At 32.6% G+C, this 17,189-nt stretch overlaps 1 protein-coding gene across 2 annotated transcripts in view; it reads left to right on the forward strand.

The window, feature by feature from the left end:
• LOC125077852 (LIM domain only protein 3) overlaps window positions 1-17,189 on the forward strand; it is a 43,157-nt gene that overhangs the window by 21,692 nt on the left and 4,276 nt on the right. The window contains exons 1-4 of one of the 2 annotated variants that reach the window (XM_047689944.1): window positions 5,201-5,289; window positions 14,711-14,866; window positions 15,104-15,276; window positions 15,539-15,664. In XM_047689944.1, the coding sequence (XP_047545900.1) occupies window positions 14,768-14,866; window positions 15,104-15,276; window positions 15,539-15,664 (398 nt within the window). In that variant the 5' untranslated portion in view covers window positions 5,201-5,289; window positions 14,711-14,767. Of the gene's footprint in view, window positions 1-5,200; window positions 5,290-14,710; window positions 14,867-15,103; window positions 15,277-15,538; window positions 15,665-17,189 lie in introns of those variants that run through there. The other variant, XM_047689943.1, reaches the window with a different exon arrangement.

Here is a 17,189-nt window from a genome sequence, read left to right on the forward strand (position 1 = left end):
TCGCACGATTACTGATATCATTTACTGCATTGTATTGTATTATGACGTTATACAAGTGATAGGTTTACTAAACTTGTACAAAAGAATACTCACGAAAACGTAATAAGAGTTTATCCGTAAAATAATTTAATATATATATCAATAAAGTAAGTTTGTACTGTTCAGTATTCGAGAAAATCTAGGTATTTTATATGAGCTTATTTCGAATAAGACTAATTTGAAATACGAGCAACATAACGAGTTGAAATTACGATGCGTCCAGAGCTCGGGGGTCAAAAGTCGGGTATACAATAGATGCATTGCGATCCAATTAAAATTAATTAGCTTCAGAACACACTGTACAGCCAAGGCAACAAATCAACGAAAGATACAACATCGGATAGCGGTGTCCGTGGATAAGAGCATAGCTGCGATTTAAACATGGCTACTGCGAAGTAAATTCTAAATATTCTTTGGTAGTGTCGCGATTTCCGTAGTGACGCTGCGACTCATTTTGGTTTATTTCTTCGTGGTATATTGTATCTGATGTGGACTTATGTTACTCGTGTTTTTGTGATATATTTAAGTTATCATCACTTGTATATTTTACTAAAAGCTAAAAAATATAATGATAAGTTGAACTTTTGTCTCTTCGTAGTCTACGATGATAAAATAAATAAATTAGAATAAGATTACATATTATAACAGTTATTATGTCAAGTCTAACTATTTAGGCGTACTCATAGGAAATAAATGAATGTTACTAAGTAATAAAAAACTGTTTCGCAAATTTTCATTACAGTATAAAGGTTTTCTCTGCTCTAAAAGAGAAGATTGTGTGCCCATTCGACCACGCATATCCTCTTCAATGGTAGGTACACGAGTGACAGAATTTCATCCAACACGTGCAATATTCACGTGTCTTCTCATACTTATATTTCCTTACAATACTGAGCACGAAATGTATAATTAAACACAAGAAAGTCGGTACGATTCGTTCGAATTTGAAGACGCGATTTTCGCATAAGATCTATCCACTTGGCCATCTCGGAATGTTATAATATTTCGGTTGTCAATTTATCACCGTGGCGTGCGGGAGAAGCTGTTTATCAAAGACGTAGCCATTGCCAAAATAACTAGTTCTTCTGGTCAATGATTAATGATATGCTATGTAATTACAATGTACACGTGTCGTTTGGTTCACGCGTAATTGACTTCTTTATAATGAAGGCAGCTTGTTAAAGCTTTGGAAATAGGACGCTGAAAATAGAAAAAGACCGACTATGATATAAGGGTTTTTTTTTCTATTAGGTTTGGAAGAATGTTTTTGGCATTACACATGAAAAATATTCTTTGTAGTTTTTAATACATTTTGTGCTTTGAAATTTTCTGAAATTTGATTTACATTAAATATTTACTTGATTTATGTATGTTAATTTTTTAATTATGTTATGTTATGATAATTTAAATTAATACTAGAAACACAATCTATAAATTATTTTTAACTTAGGGAATATTAGTTAGACTAAGTAATTATTGCATTTATTGTACAGTGTGCTCATATCATAACGTACATCTAAATAATTCTTCAGGTGTAACCATATATACAAAAATCCAAGCAATTCAATTAGTAGACAAGCTGTGAGGGTGCGCAGGGTAGGGCCTAATAAACATAATATAAATAATCTGTGGCGATAAATCTGCAGCGCTTTATGGCAGGAGTGGGTTGTCACTCCGTCTAATTAGCGCTAGTGCTGCTGCGAGTACGATCTAAAAAGCGCTGCAGCGCTTGAAACACATATCTGTGTTTTGAATTTTCGATATTGTTTTTAAGTTTTACATTCAACAAAAATGTTTTTTATTACTTTTTGTTTTAACCTAATATATACTACAATTACTACTAATGATTACATTAATTAGTAATTATAGTTTATATTAATACGCATTTTTTCCTTCATGTTATTTCTGCTGTCGAATAATTTTAAGTTTATACCACATTTATTACCCACCTAAGTAGTAGATTATTAAATAAATATCTGCTAGCTTTAAGACTTATAAAATCAGGTAAAACATTATCAAAATGTAATGTTGATAATCAAAAAAATATTTCAATACGGTTCTAGCGTGCAAAAAAACAGCGCTTAAACCGCTTTTTTGTAACTTGCTCTCGTCACAGCACTCTTCATCAGGCTTAGTTAATTATGAGGACATATCAGCTTTATTATAATTACTCATTTTAATGTAGCTGCGCCTAGAGTGTGCCGTGCCTTTTACACCGTTACGACACTTTCATGTCCACGTCGTCGTGGCAAATTTAATGTATTATTTAATTGTTTTTTATTAAAAAAAAAACTTTGACAGACCATGAGAATGCATCTTGTATAAATATTATATATTAACAAAATCTAAACATGAAATAATCACTTGACGCATTGTATGAGTCAGTGTATGAATACATTGCCTACACTTATGCCCAATGATTAACTTCTCGGTGTTTTTCGGTAACAAGATCGATGGGTTGGATTAAAATAAAATATATTCGTCAAAAAGCCAAAGCATCGCAGGTGTTACATGCACTAGTCCGAATTCTCTCGACCGGTATCACATGCATGCACCATTACCTCCATAATTTAATTAGTTTCGAGTGATCATTTCATTAATAGAGGCGATATTTGGTAAGCGCTCGTATGCCCGCGGCTTTGTCAATTTTAATTAATACCCGATAGGTGGACTGAAATGTTGGAATTCTTCGTTAATTAGCTCGGTTCGAGATTTCTAATAATTTAATTAAAGGAGAGAGTTAATAAGCTGGTCGTCCTAATGGTATTCCGGTTACGCGACGGTATTCGCGCGTCGGTTATCGCCATATCCTATTCATTATATCCATATAGAGACACGGAGCCAATATTAGTGTTATTACTCTTACCTAATGATTATTGATTTATCTCGCTCAGTATGACTGTGGGTTTCGCCGTTAAAACATATTATTTTAACATTTAATAATGCTTAAAAGTATTTCAATTAAGTTGTTATATGAATTTACGATGCTACACGTCGTTGTAATTTATTTTTTTTGTAATCTGTGTTTAAATGTCGTATAGATGTCAAATATTTAGAATTAATTTATTTTTATTATAAACACATGATTTTGATTTATTAAAATTGGTTTGGTTTATTATATTTTTTTGTAAATTTAGATGCTTAAGCCAAATGGTTCTGAATAAAAAAAATTATATATATATAACTATAACTAAAGATCAGATATGTGTATGTAGGGAGACAATGCATCGGTTGTGAGCTTCAAACCCTTTATCTCCGGCGGCGTTTGAAGTATCGTCTCAAAGGAATCTCTAAACAAACATGAGTAATAAAATATGCTAATATTTAAGTTTCCGGCTCCCATGATGCTTTTAAAAGCAATTAAGATAATAATACAAAGAATATGTGTAGTAAAACTATGGACATTATATTTTACTTAAGACTAGAAAACGAATTTAAGAAAAACAAAACTAATTAATTGTTGAAAAAAAATGTAGTTGTTAAATATGATTTATTGTAAATTAGTACTGGTGCGGTTCAGTCACCAGAGGTCGCGGGTTTGAATTGAAAACGTGCAACACGCTTAACGGCTATTTTAGACGCAAATTATCAATTTCTAGTACGATTTTGACCGGTTGATGCTTAAGATGGTGGATTAAGCTTTCGTGATCTGCGATTTACACGACATCCTTTAGCCACGCTTAACGGCCTATTTAATGAAAGGCAATCGCTGTGTCACGTTAATGTCACGTTATTGAGAACCTAAAAATGCAATTTTGTATAATAAATATTTTATATTATTTAAAATGAATAATATACTGTTTATAGTAGGTATGTATTATACCAATAAAATGGCTCCTTTGGTTTTAATGGAATCAACATCAAAAGAATCAACAATAATATTGTGAATGTGTTTTATGACGTTAAAATCTTTATTTACGAGTAACAAAATGGAGTAATGGTCCAAAATTTTTTTTTAATTATAGTGATTTGTAAAATTCAATAAATACGATGTTTGCAACTGTACATAATTTCGAAGAAGATTTAATATGTTCATAATGAATAGCATAATTTACAATTTCTTTTTAGTTTTAATGTAAATAATTATATAAATACATTACTTGTATTTTTTATTCGAAAATATCTTTTGACACGGATAACAATGAAAAGTTACAATTTTTTTTTTTCGATTTTTCCATTGAAATTGTAATGTTAGTTTAACATGGTCACTAAGGCAGTTGTTTCTTTAAACTATCTGGCGTTAGTGCCGTTGTTTCACATTCTAATCCTGCGGCCGATGCGGCAGGAAAATGGCGGAAATTGAAAATAAACATTTCATCTGCGCCCCGGCACGCACTGCCCAAATTGACAATACAACCAATTTGCCGCCGCGCACCGACCACCTTTGTATGGGAATTGAAAAATAATATTACTCTTTTTTTCTACAACGTGCACGAGCAATCTCGAAAATAAACTATGATCCTTCGACAGTACTCATTTTATTTGAATAACTATTAATGTTTAAAGCAACAAGCTGTAAATTTGTTTTGCTTCATAGGGTTTGTAAAGGTTATGTTTGTAACGCGTAATTATATTTTACGTCACTGTAACATGTAAGACAATATTTGCGTATATACTCGGTTTGTACGTAAACAGAAAATTTATATAAACTCGAAATCTTAATGCCGCGTCATTCGACCACAATAATATTGTTCATATAAGATAATGTTATATATGTCTATATTTAATTAATTATTATATATTTACTATATATATATATATATATATATATATATAATGTTTCTTATTCAAATAAAAGGCTATATTCAAAATATCCTTAAATTTCTGTAGTAATTGGCTAAATATATCTTAAATATTATAAGTGCGAAAATCACTAAGCCATTGTTCGCAATAAGTTTGACATATGAGTAGCCCGGGATCTTGATAAACATCAAGTGGAAAAATATCCAGTCACAGGGTTCACAAAAAATAAAAAAAATAATGTATAGTATATTTATTTAGTATGTAGTTCAATAATTAACTAACTATCATGAGTTAGTTGGGAACAAGTGCAATGGGACAGACGAGTCATTAAGGGTGTTATCAGACAGGAAGCCGCGATAGAGCGCGCGTCGCTACTTCCATTCATATTTCATTCAGTTTTTACTTGAATATTGCTATGTAAACACGTGTTTCATAGTAAATTAGAAGTTTGTTATGCTTCATAGAATATTTTTATTGTGTGTATATTTATAGTGTTACTGGATATATGTAAGTACCTTAATGTTACCGCAATACGATGTTGAGACATTAATCGTAAATCCAATTAAATATATAAGTTGATTTAATTAAAATATAAAAAAAAATGTCTGTTTGAATTGTTGAAGTTATGTATGTTTAATTCATTTTAGAAATGCTTATCACTGAAGGCGCGCCCCTGCTCGCTAAATTATCATCGTGCATTAACAAATATAACCTAATATAACTATTTTTTTAGGCCGTCTATATTCTTACATTAGTCATCTCACGCACACTAAGACAAGTCTTGTAAGTACGAGCGTCACTCGTACAAACACGCCTTTAAAGCGTGGAGGGGCGCGTCTTCGTTAATGAAAAGATCTTTAGTGTTAAATTTGATTTTTATAATTGGTATTTCTTCAATTTAAAAATAAAATACAATATCATGCAATAATGTTGAACTAATATTAGCTTTTGTTTCAATAAATTAAGAATATCTTGATTTATTATTTTTGTAATTACGATTGAATCATAAAACAATATTATCAATTAATTGAATTATATCGTAATGAATATATGTAATTGTTTACATAATTGAATTGAACTTTAATACTCTTTGGTAATAGTCTAATTTAATTACGCGTATCATCATGGAATTTATAAAATCACCAAATTAATATTCGGTTATCGTCTTTCCTACGGGTGACGTCACATTGATGTATTTAAAAGTATATTTTAAACAAAACCAAACGTGTTGTTTGTTGATAATAATTTATTAAAAGGGCGTTAAAACGTCAGTAACAACACTTTGTCATGTTGCTGTCGGCCGTAAAATAAAACACGACCGCGCTAAAACTAAAATAATCATTAAAATAATTTTAGTTTCAAGTTAGACAGTTACAAGAAATTGTTACCTATCGTAACCTAAATTATCAAGTAACAATTTTTCTTGGAAAATGTCCAGCATAAATAATGATTCGGACAAGTTCATGTATCGATTTGTAAATTTAAACGTACGAGTCGTTGCTATTCTGTTTTTAATTTTATGCATTCTATATATCTTCTTCAATCGTATCAAACGAACAATTCGAGGTATTTTTTTTTTTGTTATTTACAAATTATAATATCGAGTCGCAAATTGTTCGATGGGATCCCCTCAATAAAAACAATTTCTTGAAAGTGCTATCCATGGTATACCTACATAATTTGATTATTGATTCCCAAACACTGATTAAATTATTTCTGGCCCCATAGTCTGGACTGTGGACCGTGAGATAGTACCACATTGCATTGAGCTTCAATATCCCACTGCAATACAACAAAATTGCATTCTATTTTAATCTAGTTGTATAAGACGGCACGATACATCAACTTCGGTATTTTTAAACATCTTAGCATCTATAATAAAATAGGTCGAACCAAGCCACTGTTTGAGGAACTCTCTCGTTACTAAAACTACTTACATTAGTGTATTATTTGTCGGTATAAGGTAAAATTGCAATTCTATAAAAGATCATAAATAAAACATTAGTTCCGATACCTTCCGATAGCTTTCGTCTAAGCTAATAAATGTTTAATAAGAATTAGGTAAAAGTGGCACTCCCTAGACACGTAGCTAGGGGATCTTCATTGTATTAGTGAGGGCTGCATAATATCACAATGAAACATGGCTGTAGCGCCAATAATATAGTTATATTTTAATGGAACCAAGATTACTTCATTATTTTAATTAAAATTATTGTATATTTATAGCTTACAAAAACTGCGAAAGAACATGTAGTAAAAATGTATTATGGAGCTCAGAAATGTAAATGGAAAAGTAAGATTAATAAAGTTAAATGAATAATTATTACTGGATAGCGCGTATCCAGTTTCTTCGTAAAATGGATATGCGAGTAGCACTTATCGTAAGAACAATTTACTTGATTACTTCTGCCAGAAAAACTCGTTTTCTAATAGATCTACATCTCGATTGAATTTTAATTGAGGTAACGAGGGAGTGCACTTCAATAATGGAGTAAGTTAATTATAAAAAGCAATTGATTTAAATTGAGTGGTGTCGTGGCCGCGGTATGAGTAAGAGAAAAAGTTTTCAATTTCACTAAAAGGGACTGGTTTGTGTCTCAGAAGTCTCGTCTGGTTATCGGCTTGTAATGTATGAACTTACTCGCCGCGGCTTTATTTTATAACTCACTTCACGTAATAGGCTCCGAGTTGCTTTAATTCACTTTGCGCCTCTGCGCGACTCGTTTACAAATTTAGCTTTGTCTTGTAAACGTGCTAATCGGAACTGTCGCCGCCGATTTGGAGCGTAACTTTAATACAAACATCTAGTATTCGGAGAATATAATAATTTTATCGTCATAAAGTCATCCATAAACATGCATCATAAATTATCATGACAACGATTTGGAAGATTTTACAACTGCTATCAAAGTTTCTTTACGATCGATGGCGATGGTGACTGTTGTATGTCCCATAATTAATTTGAGACGTTTGTTTTATAATGTAATAAAACATCAGCAGTATCGGCCGGAGCTCATGCTGTTACATGCGTGCGCTATACTCGTTACGCTAACTCGCTTCATAACTTTTAGTAATCATAAAACGCTTTCGATTTTATTAAAGCTCGATAAGATGTTGGCATAAATGAATCGTTTGAGATCTGGTACTGGGACCGGACGTTCAATACAAAATACGTAACACGTTTCGAATGTTTAATGAAAGACAGCAATTATAAGGCATCAATTTATTAATTTTGATGACATCGACACTTTGGTTAATTAAGATTTTATTATATATATATATCTCGTATATGGGAGTCGTTTTTATGATATTGGGAGTCATTTTTTAGTTTTATTTTTAAACAAGAATAAGGAAATGTGCGGAGTAGTTGTGTAGGTTATAAAAGTCGAGTTTCTCGATCCAAATTGAGTTCGACATTTCAAATAGATAAGCCGATATCTACCCGTTATAAAACAAACTTTATAGTTTTGTTTTTGGCAGTTTTGACACCGCTTCTATCTACTTATTTGTTCTTTCAGTTGCATCTAACCGATGTGAAACTTTTAACTTTCGAAAGGTATATTCCATCTGAGCATCACTTACTTTGGCTGTCACGGGAATCAAGTTTATTATCTTCCATTCCACTCTCATATTTATTTGATATCGTTGAGATAATATTTCATACTTATTATTATGATTTTGATACATCTTAATCACTTTTGCATATTTATTACAACAGGCAAATATTATCGTCCGACATAAGTGTTTACACTAACATTTTATGGGACAGTCATACTCAGAGATACGGTTCGGGTATTGTGTAGCTCCTTGAGCCAGTTGACGGAGACACCTGAAAACAATAAACACGAAATTGCCACAATAATCGGCCCTCATGATCAGCGCAACGAGCGTCAGACAATGGGGCAGATTACGTGATAGGGGTTTAGCCGAATAGCAGCTAACTCGATTATGCGGCCATCCGTGATTGTGTTTGAGCCTATTAATGTTTGAATTTCGTTATATTATTGCGGCAGTCGGCTATCGCCAGTAATCCAATATGGTTTGGCATTAACGAAGTTTTGCTTTTAACGCACGTTTTCCTATCTCTGCTAAAAAATATAGAGCTTGTACTACTAAAAGTTTTGTTTTGGTATGAAAAAAAGTTAAAAAATCTTGTACTTATTGATTTTTGAAATCTTATATGTATATAAATAGTACTTGTTAATGTTTGTTAAAAAAATATATGGTTTTTCTAGGGACTCGAAGGTTTCTAGTATTTTAGCATTAATGTGTATATTGCATTTACAGTAAGTGACGCGCGAGTCTTATCAGAAGTATTGTTATAAAATATAAATATTATTTTTTTAAGCAAATCGTGTTTTAAATCTTCTACCCCGGAGATAATAATTAAAAAAAAAAATTCGGGAGCATTGAACCAACGGGTACTTAAAATTAAAATGATCTTGTAAGTTTTATAAAATAATCAATGAATTTTAAAAGTTTTGTTTGTAATTTTTCGCAATCGTAAGAAAAAAATCTACATTTAGAAGGCAATAAAACAATAAAAGAAAGCGCCATTGTTAACAAACTTGCAACAATGATGTTTAGATACTTGCGACTGTGGTGGGATGTAAGAGCGTCGCGACGGAGGGTGTAAAGCCTACCATTGCTAGATTAAAGAACAACTTAAAGGAAAGCAATCTGCTAAATAAGTGCCATAGTAACTGCTCCGCAGTGAAGTATGCTCTACTTCATTATTTACGCAACAGTTTGAATATAAAAAAAATACCAACTTGAGTTTTATATTTATTTCACTGTGCAGGAGAAAAACTTTTTGTTAATCCAATTTAATGCAACAAATAGAATAACCAACAATGACGTAAATAATTACTTGAATACCATAGAAAAAATTATACAAACTCAATTTAAGAGTATAATATTACCCTACTGCCTGATTTTGTCCACAGTGATCATTATTATCAAAGAACTCTAGAAATCAGCGCAATACATAGGTCTAATGTGTCTGATTCGTACCTGGGACACTATTATCTGTAGCCGTAGAAGAGAACCGTTTAACCGTATGTAGTGTAGCGAAATAAAAAAAAAACCGATCGTCGAGTAGAAATGTTTTTTTTTCTTTTGTAGATTAAGATGGTGGATAGAAATATTTACGTAAAGCATAGTTTAAGTTAAGGTAGTTGGTTGAATTATTTAGCCCGCCTCGTTACTTTAGCCGTTTCCGCAGGTGTGGCAATCATATTGTCTCTCCCACACGGGGGGCGCAATCTCCCTCGTCGCGCTTATTCTTTAATCTCGCTGATGAATTATGATTAGCAGAGTGCACTCAATCCTATTAGTCTGCCTTAAAATGGACTCAAAGATTTGTCTTATTAGCGACACTCGTTTATTAAAGCGCTAATCAAAAAACGTAAACAGTGCGAATTCACCTTTTTCATTACCTTCCTTTCTCTCAACAACATCAAAAGCCTATACGCCCAAGCTTAAAACACCAAATGTACTTAAATATTTGTATGTCTATATAGCTTTAAAGCCGTGATTGCATGGCTATTATTTCGCATATATAAATTCATTTGTTCGACTGCAACTTTTGGCATCGCAGTTAAATGCATTCGAAACATGCATTAAAATTTTCCGACAGTGAAACAAAAACCTTTATGGCCCGTATAGCCACGTAATAGCTCGCCGTGGGACCACAAACTCCGATTATCCAAACATAGAGCTCCCGAAACAGCGCTGTGAAATTTTAACGTGTAATTGATTATGAAGTTGGCCACTAATGGTTGAAAATAGTTTCTAATTTGGAGTGCGGCGGTGGCACGTAATTGGTCTCGGACCGCGTCTGTGTTAATCATTAACGTTGGTGCGGGACGCCGTAGTCCCTCGCGACTCGAACAGAGCACAAAGCAACCTTCAATGCCGATGCAACTCTATCGTAACACATCCATCACTCTGAGTAATATGATATTGGACTAAACAAATTCGATCGATATAGACAAATAATCTCCATAGTTTTAGTATTTTTGTCGCGTGACCGTTCGTTAAATCTTAATTCGTGCGTATTGACATTCGAAAGTCAATGCTAATGGAAGTGAGCTTTTTTATGCCTAATCTCGGCTGACTGCATTTGCCACGGATTGTTTTCGAAGTGGCGTGGCATGTCGCTGTCACCTTTCCGCTGGTAATTATTCACGAAGGCTCGTTTTACGGCTTGTCCATTTCAAAAAATCGGATTGAAGTGCGATATTCCATAATTGATTTTATATATGTTTTGAATTGTAACTTTTTGAAGTAAAATTATATTTTGATATTTTAATTATACGGGTTATATTTTTAGGATATAAATATATGTTTTTATTTACTACACAGTTTATCCAACATTGACTTTGTAATCCAGTAAAAAATTTCATTGTTTTTTTTTTTAAATGTTTATTATACATTTTCTATAACGTTTCGATAACTTAGATATAACTGTACTCCTATAAAATAAAATTCTTTTGAAATATTTATTTTCGTTGACAATTTAAAAATGCAATCAAATTGAATTCTTCCGTTTTTTATGAAATGCTCAGTAACCGCATTATCGTTTCATATTGTGATTTACATCAAGTCCGTGTCGCGCGACCGTCGGCGACAGGAAGCGGCGCAAATTGACATGACTGTCCGCAATCGTCCAAAATTAAGTTAACGTTCGTACACAATTATATTCTTTTCACTCGAACATAAACGATGGTCTTATTCAGTGCTCAGTGGACAAGTATAAGCATACGTACACTTGCGTTCAGGAGCTGTTGGAATACTTAACAAGTAAATGAATAGTAAGTACTCTAAATGCACAACAGCTGATTGAAGGACTCGTATCTTTTTGAGAACAAGGCTTAGCTCGACACTTTTACAAAATTACGCGCGACGCACTACATTTTACATACGTTTTTTGTCGATTAGAAGAGACCTTATATTAGAGTAAGTCCGCTTATGTACAGTTTGTTTACTCCATGTATGATCGTTTGTGTGCATTAAAAACGGTATTTTCCGCCTTACGAGATAAATAATAAACATAGAAACCACATGAAAAGTCATAGTGACCTTCGGTTTAGATCTACATTTTGTACTCACTGTATCTCGGTTATATTTATTCATGAGACATAAAATTTATAAAAATATGAATATTAAATAACGTTACACGCGTTCGTGTATGCTATCATAATTTGTGACTTACAATTAAATTAACGATGTAACTGATTTATAATCTTCAACTTCAAAATTATGAGCAATACTTTACACGTGTCGTTGATACAACGGTTAAAAAGTCGTAATGCTGTGAATTATTTATATTTAACTATAACTGAAAAAAGCAACGATAAGTATTTTTCAAATAACAAAAAATGCTAAATACAGTATTACATTTATTATAATTTTATCGATTAGGTTTGTATTTACATTTAAGATGCAGTGTGCACGATTCCGCCCAATATCTGAACTACTGTGTATGGCTATCGAGGCAAAACATACAAAAATGACCGCTTCACATTCGTCACTAGTTCGCAGTGTATCGTATTGTTTCAGGCAGTTTTTTCTTTACCAGATTGGCACTGAAATAGAAAGCGTGTCGCAAAAACGTTTCTTAACAAAACATTTTTTTTTACAAGAATCGTACAATATTGTAAAAAAACTTTAAGTTACATAATTTATTAGCTGATAAATAACTAGTTGTCATACGCAGCTTCGCTCGCAGTTTAGAGATTAATCGTCAGGTGTAAAGCATAAAAAGTAGCCTATACCTAGCCTTAGAGCTTAGCGTGCTTAATACAAAATTTCATCAAGTTCGGTTCAATTGTCGTGAAAGAGTAACAGACAGACAGACAGACTTCTACATTTATAATACTAGTATAGGAGATTACGCATTTCAAGAGCATCAATAGCACTCTTCTTGTACTAATATTAATAAGTGAGTTTTGTTGGTTTATCGTGACAACACGGAAATAATCTTTATTAAAGTACCATCACATTAATTTAAATCTTGTTCGGTTCATTAAAATTGCCGCTAACATTTTGGAATTTGTATTGGAGATATAACAAGATATTTGCGTAAACTAGTATTACATGAGAATAAAATACGATTTGAAAGAGTTTGCTTGGATCGACTACTATATTATTATTAGCATTAGCATTAGCAGCCCGTAAATGTCCCACTGCTGGGATAAAGGCCTCCTCTCCTTTGAGGAGAAGGTTTGGAGCATATTCCACTACGCTGCTCCAATGCGGGTTGGCGGAATACACATGTGGCAGAATTACGTTGAAATTAGACACATGCAGGTTTCCTCACGATGTTTTCCTTCACCGCCGAGTACGAGATGAATTATAAACACAAATTAAGCACATGAAAATTCAGTGGTGCCTGCCTGGGTTTGAACCCGAAATCATCGGTTAAGATGCACGCGTTCTAACCACTGGGCCATCTCGACTCTTGGCATATGTTGATTTATAAATAATATTACAGGATAAACTGTAATTTTACACGTCTGAAGTCGGGATGGTTAGTTAATATTATATAAAACCTATACCAGACGTCAGCCGGACGATCAGAGGGTGCGTTATAATAATAAAATGAAAAGCAGCACCTGTGCACGCTTGTAGTCGCCAAATTTAATTGAAAAATGTTCGTATTTAAAGTGTTAATTAAGCGTGACGATGCCGCTCCGTGCTTGACTTTATTGCTTACCACGGGCCAGTTTTTTGATCCGAGTGGTTTTAATTACTGTTTTTATTAGTTATTTTAAGGTACATAATTTGCTATAGTTCGGAAAAGGCGAATCGTGTTTCACGTTCTCATTAATCGCTTGACTAGTTGTGCTATTTTTTTTAAAGTGATATTACAGCCGACTTTTTTAATGGCAATTTTATCCAGAATATATGAACAATATAATACTATTAATATTAGGCATGATATAACTTAGTTATAAAATATATACTAAGATTTTATGTGTCAACGTTTATATGGAAAATTGTTTAAAAATATTGATTTAGTTTGCAACTTTAGAGATATATTCGTAAAATGTAACTCGTTTGCGAAAATAGCACTATTGTTAAATATAGTGGAACGTAATGAAATATATGACTTCAAATATTACAGAAAAAGGGTTTTAAAATATTAAAGCCTATTGAAATTGTACTCATACATACTCGTATCTATATGGTGGCGCTGGATAAGTTTTTGTAATCCAAGTATATCAATGACCCAATTGTTCACAAAGCTTTGATAGTGAATCAGTCGTAACAATGGTGTATGTCTTTATTTGATAAATTATTAAATTTTATAAATTGAAATGGTAAATATTTTTTATTAATATGAATTTTATTATATATGAAGAACTATGTACAGTCCGACAAAGTATAAAATTAATTATATGTAATATATATAATTTTACCACACCACCATAAATACTTATATAGTCACATAAGCTCTATTGATTACAAATACTAAATTGTTTTTTCTGTCGGTCACGCCCCGTCGGTTAGTACTAGTACCAATAATCTTCGTATACATTTAACATGTATTATAATCTGAATTTAATTAACTATAAGTTATTCTTCATCTTAGAATTTATTTTCCTAGCCGACGTTAAATTTACCTGTAAGTCGTCTCGTAAGAGTCATAGAGGCGAGAGGTCGCACGTTGCAGATCCGTGCACGATTTTTACGCGCGTTTTCGCACGGCAAGAACTACTTAGATAGAAAATTACACCGCGCGACAAGAGGCGGCAATTCACACGCGAAATGCCGCACTAAAATTACTATTCAAAACTACTTACTGCTTAGGCCCTAGGGCAACAAAGATTAATTTTGGATTTGAATGTAGTAGTGAAATTAGTTAATTTAAGTTGTTGTACTTGTATGCAAATGGCAATAATTAAAATTAATTGTTGATTAGTGCGAGAGGCGGACGCCGCAACAATCAAGCGGCGGTAGTCCCGGGATCGGCGCACAGATGTTAGCCATGGACGTCACCAAGGAGGCTCGGGCGTCACCGATACCCGCCGGCGCTCAGGGCGCCACGGCGGCCTCCACGCAGCCGCCTCAACCTCAGGTGATCATTATATTAGAATATAATACTATAGTATAATAAATGTACTAGTAGAACTCATTGTTTTAACTTTCTATAAGTTGCTTCAAATGTCTCATAGAAAACGATGCACGTAAGCTAAAATCTATGGTTTGCTTGCTTTATGCTGTGCTTATAATTTAAATAACATTTATTATTATTTTACAACTAAAAGTGAAGATTATTTATCAAGACAAAATCGTAATGAATTATCATTTGTAGATCTGCGCGGGATGCAGCAAAGTGATAACAGAACGTTATCTCCTGAAGGCGTTGGACCAACTGTGGCATGAGGATTGCCTAAAGTGCGGCTGCTGCGACTGTCGGCTCGGTGAAGTGGGACACACGCTGTATACACGAGCGAATCTCATACTATGCAAGCGAGATTATTTGAGGTGAATAATTTTCATTTTCCATTTCTCCCATAACTTATACAAAGAACTTCTTACTTTCATAAATTAAGTACTTAGTTTTTATGTGTAATTGAATCTAGACCATAATTGAATAAATGTATTATATTTAATTATATGGTAACATTATTTAAGTTGCTAAAATTTTTTTTTACATTTTCAAGTGAATCTCAATTTTCAATTTATTACTGTAATACAATCAATGTATGTAATATATCAAGATAATAATACGAAATAATAAAAACAGGCTCTTCGGCAACACCGGGTATTGCGCAGCTTGCAACAAGGTGATCCCTGCGTTTGAGATGGTGATGCGCGCGCGCAGCAACGTATACCACCTCGAGTGTTTCGCGTGCCAGCAATGCAATCATAGGCAAGTTAAAAAAAAATTATAGATTTTTTTCTATGTACACATTACATATGTATATGTTGAAGGTCCTTTACGGTATATTGTTTATCATATCATATAATTTCCAGTAGGTAATAACATACATAAAAACATATATAATCTATTTTTATGAACTATTTTTTTACCTTTAATAAGTAAATACACAAAATGATTTGATGATTTATTATCTTTATAACACTAACAATTAAAATGAAAGTATTACCTTTATTATTCACTTCGAACGTAACGTTTTCAATTAAAACAAAGAAAGTTATTTTATTTTACTAAATGAATACAGTAATACATTAAGTAGGTTTCGTTCTGCTCCAACGTGAATCTTTAATGCTGCTTCTCCACATTTATCGCATCAAAAAGGATTTACAACGCAAGCTCACTTAATTTTCTCACCTGTCAAAAGCGATTGCGTTCCTGAAAATTGAGCAGGGACGCCTCTGTATTGAATACGAGTCCAGTTTGGGACTTCTTTTGTGAGCGAGATAAAATATAACAATAAAGTGATGTGCGAGAGAGACAGGTGTACTATCTAGCGGTAGCTCTGTATGGTTTATTCAACTCACGAACGACAAACAAAGAGCACGATTAAATTTTCCGCTACATAAGGAGCAACATGCAAAGAAAATTTGCTTTTAAAACAATCGAGATTGTTTTTGTGCGTTGCATAAATTTGGTGTCTTTTATAAACACATTTCATGCATAAGATAAAGGTTACCTAATAAATTATTTATTCAAACATTTTGTTAAACATTTTCTTTGTAAATTAAATAATTCGAAAATCTTTTTAGAAAGTAGTAGTCTTTTTTTTCGTGTGACATAGAAAGTGAAGTCTTTGCGCTTTTAAAAAAAGTTTACGTCATGATAACAATTTATAAAATAGGTTTTAGTTTCCAGAAGAGTATTTGACTAATAGTAGATATACGGGTATACGGGCGTTATTGCTAGTAGCGAGTAAACAGAGGTAAGCTGTGCTTGATTTCCCCGCGCTCACTCAGTTATTGAACTGAGCGATGATGCATCTAGCGATATTGGAACTTATTAATGAATCTGTCGATACAGTCTGTTACAGAGTATTATAAATACACAATTCATATATTTAAAAACTTATAACTTTATACTTTATAATGCACAATACGTAATAAAATTGTGTTCAATTATTTATAAACCAAAATTGCTTATTATTTTTGAATAGATTATTCGGTAAAATTAATAATAACCAAAGTGTAAATAATTCGAAAAATTTCCTTAAATATGAAAAAAGTAACGATTTTTGAATATTATTAAGTAGTATAATCTAAAATTGAACTAAAAATATATAAGGTTTAATGTATTTTACAAATTTCAATTACAGTTACAGTAAAAAAAAGTTACATACTCTATTTAATTTCTACTTTACATACAACCCTATCGTCTTAGTTAAATATTTGTATGTAACGGCTTAAAATATCGAATAAAATAGCAGACGCGAAAACAGCAATCTTCTTTGGACTCGTCC

This window comes from Vanessa atalanta, chromosome 4 (assembly GCF_905147765.1).
Source record: "Vanessa atalanta chromosome 4, ilVanAtal1.2, whole genome shotgun sequence".
NCBI lineage: Eukaryota > Metazoa > Arthropoda > Insecta > Lepidoptera > Nymphalidae > Vanessa > Vanessa atalanta.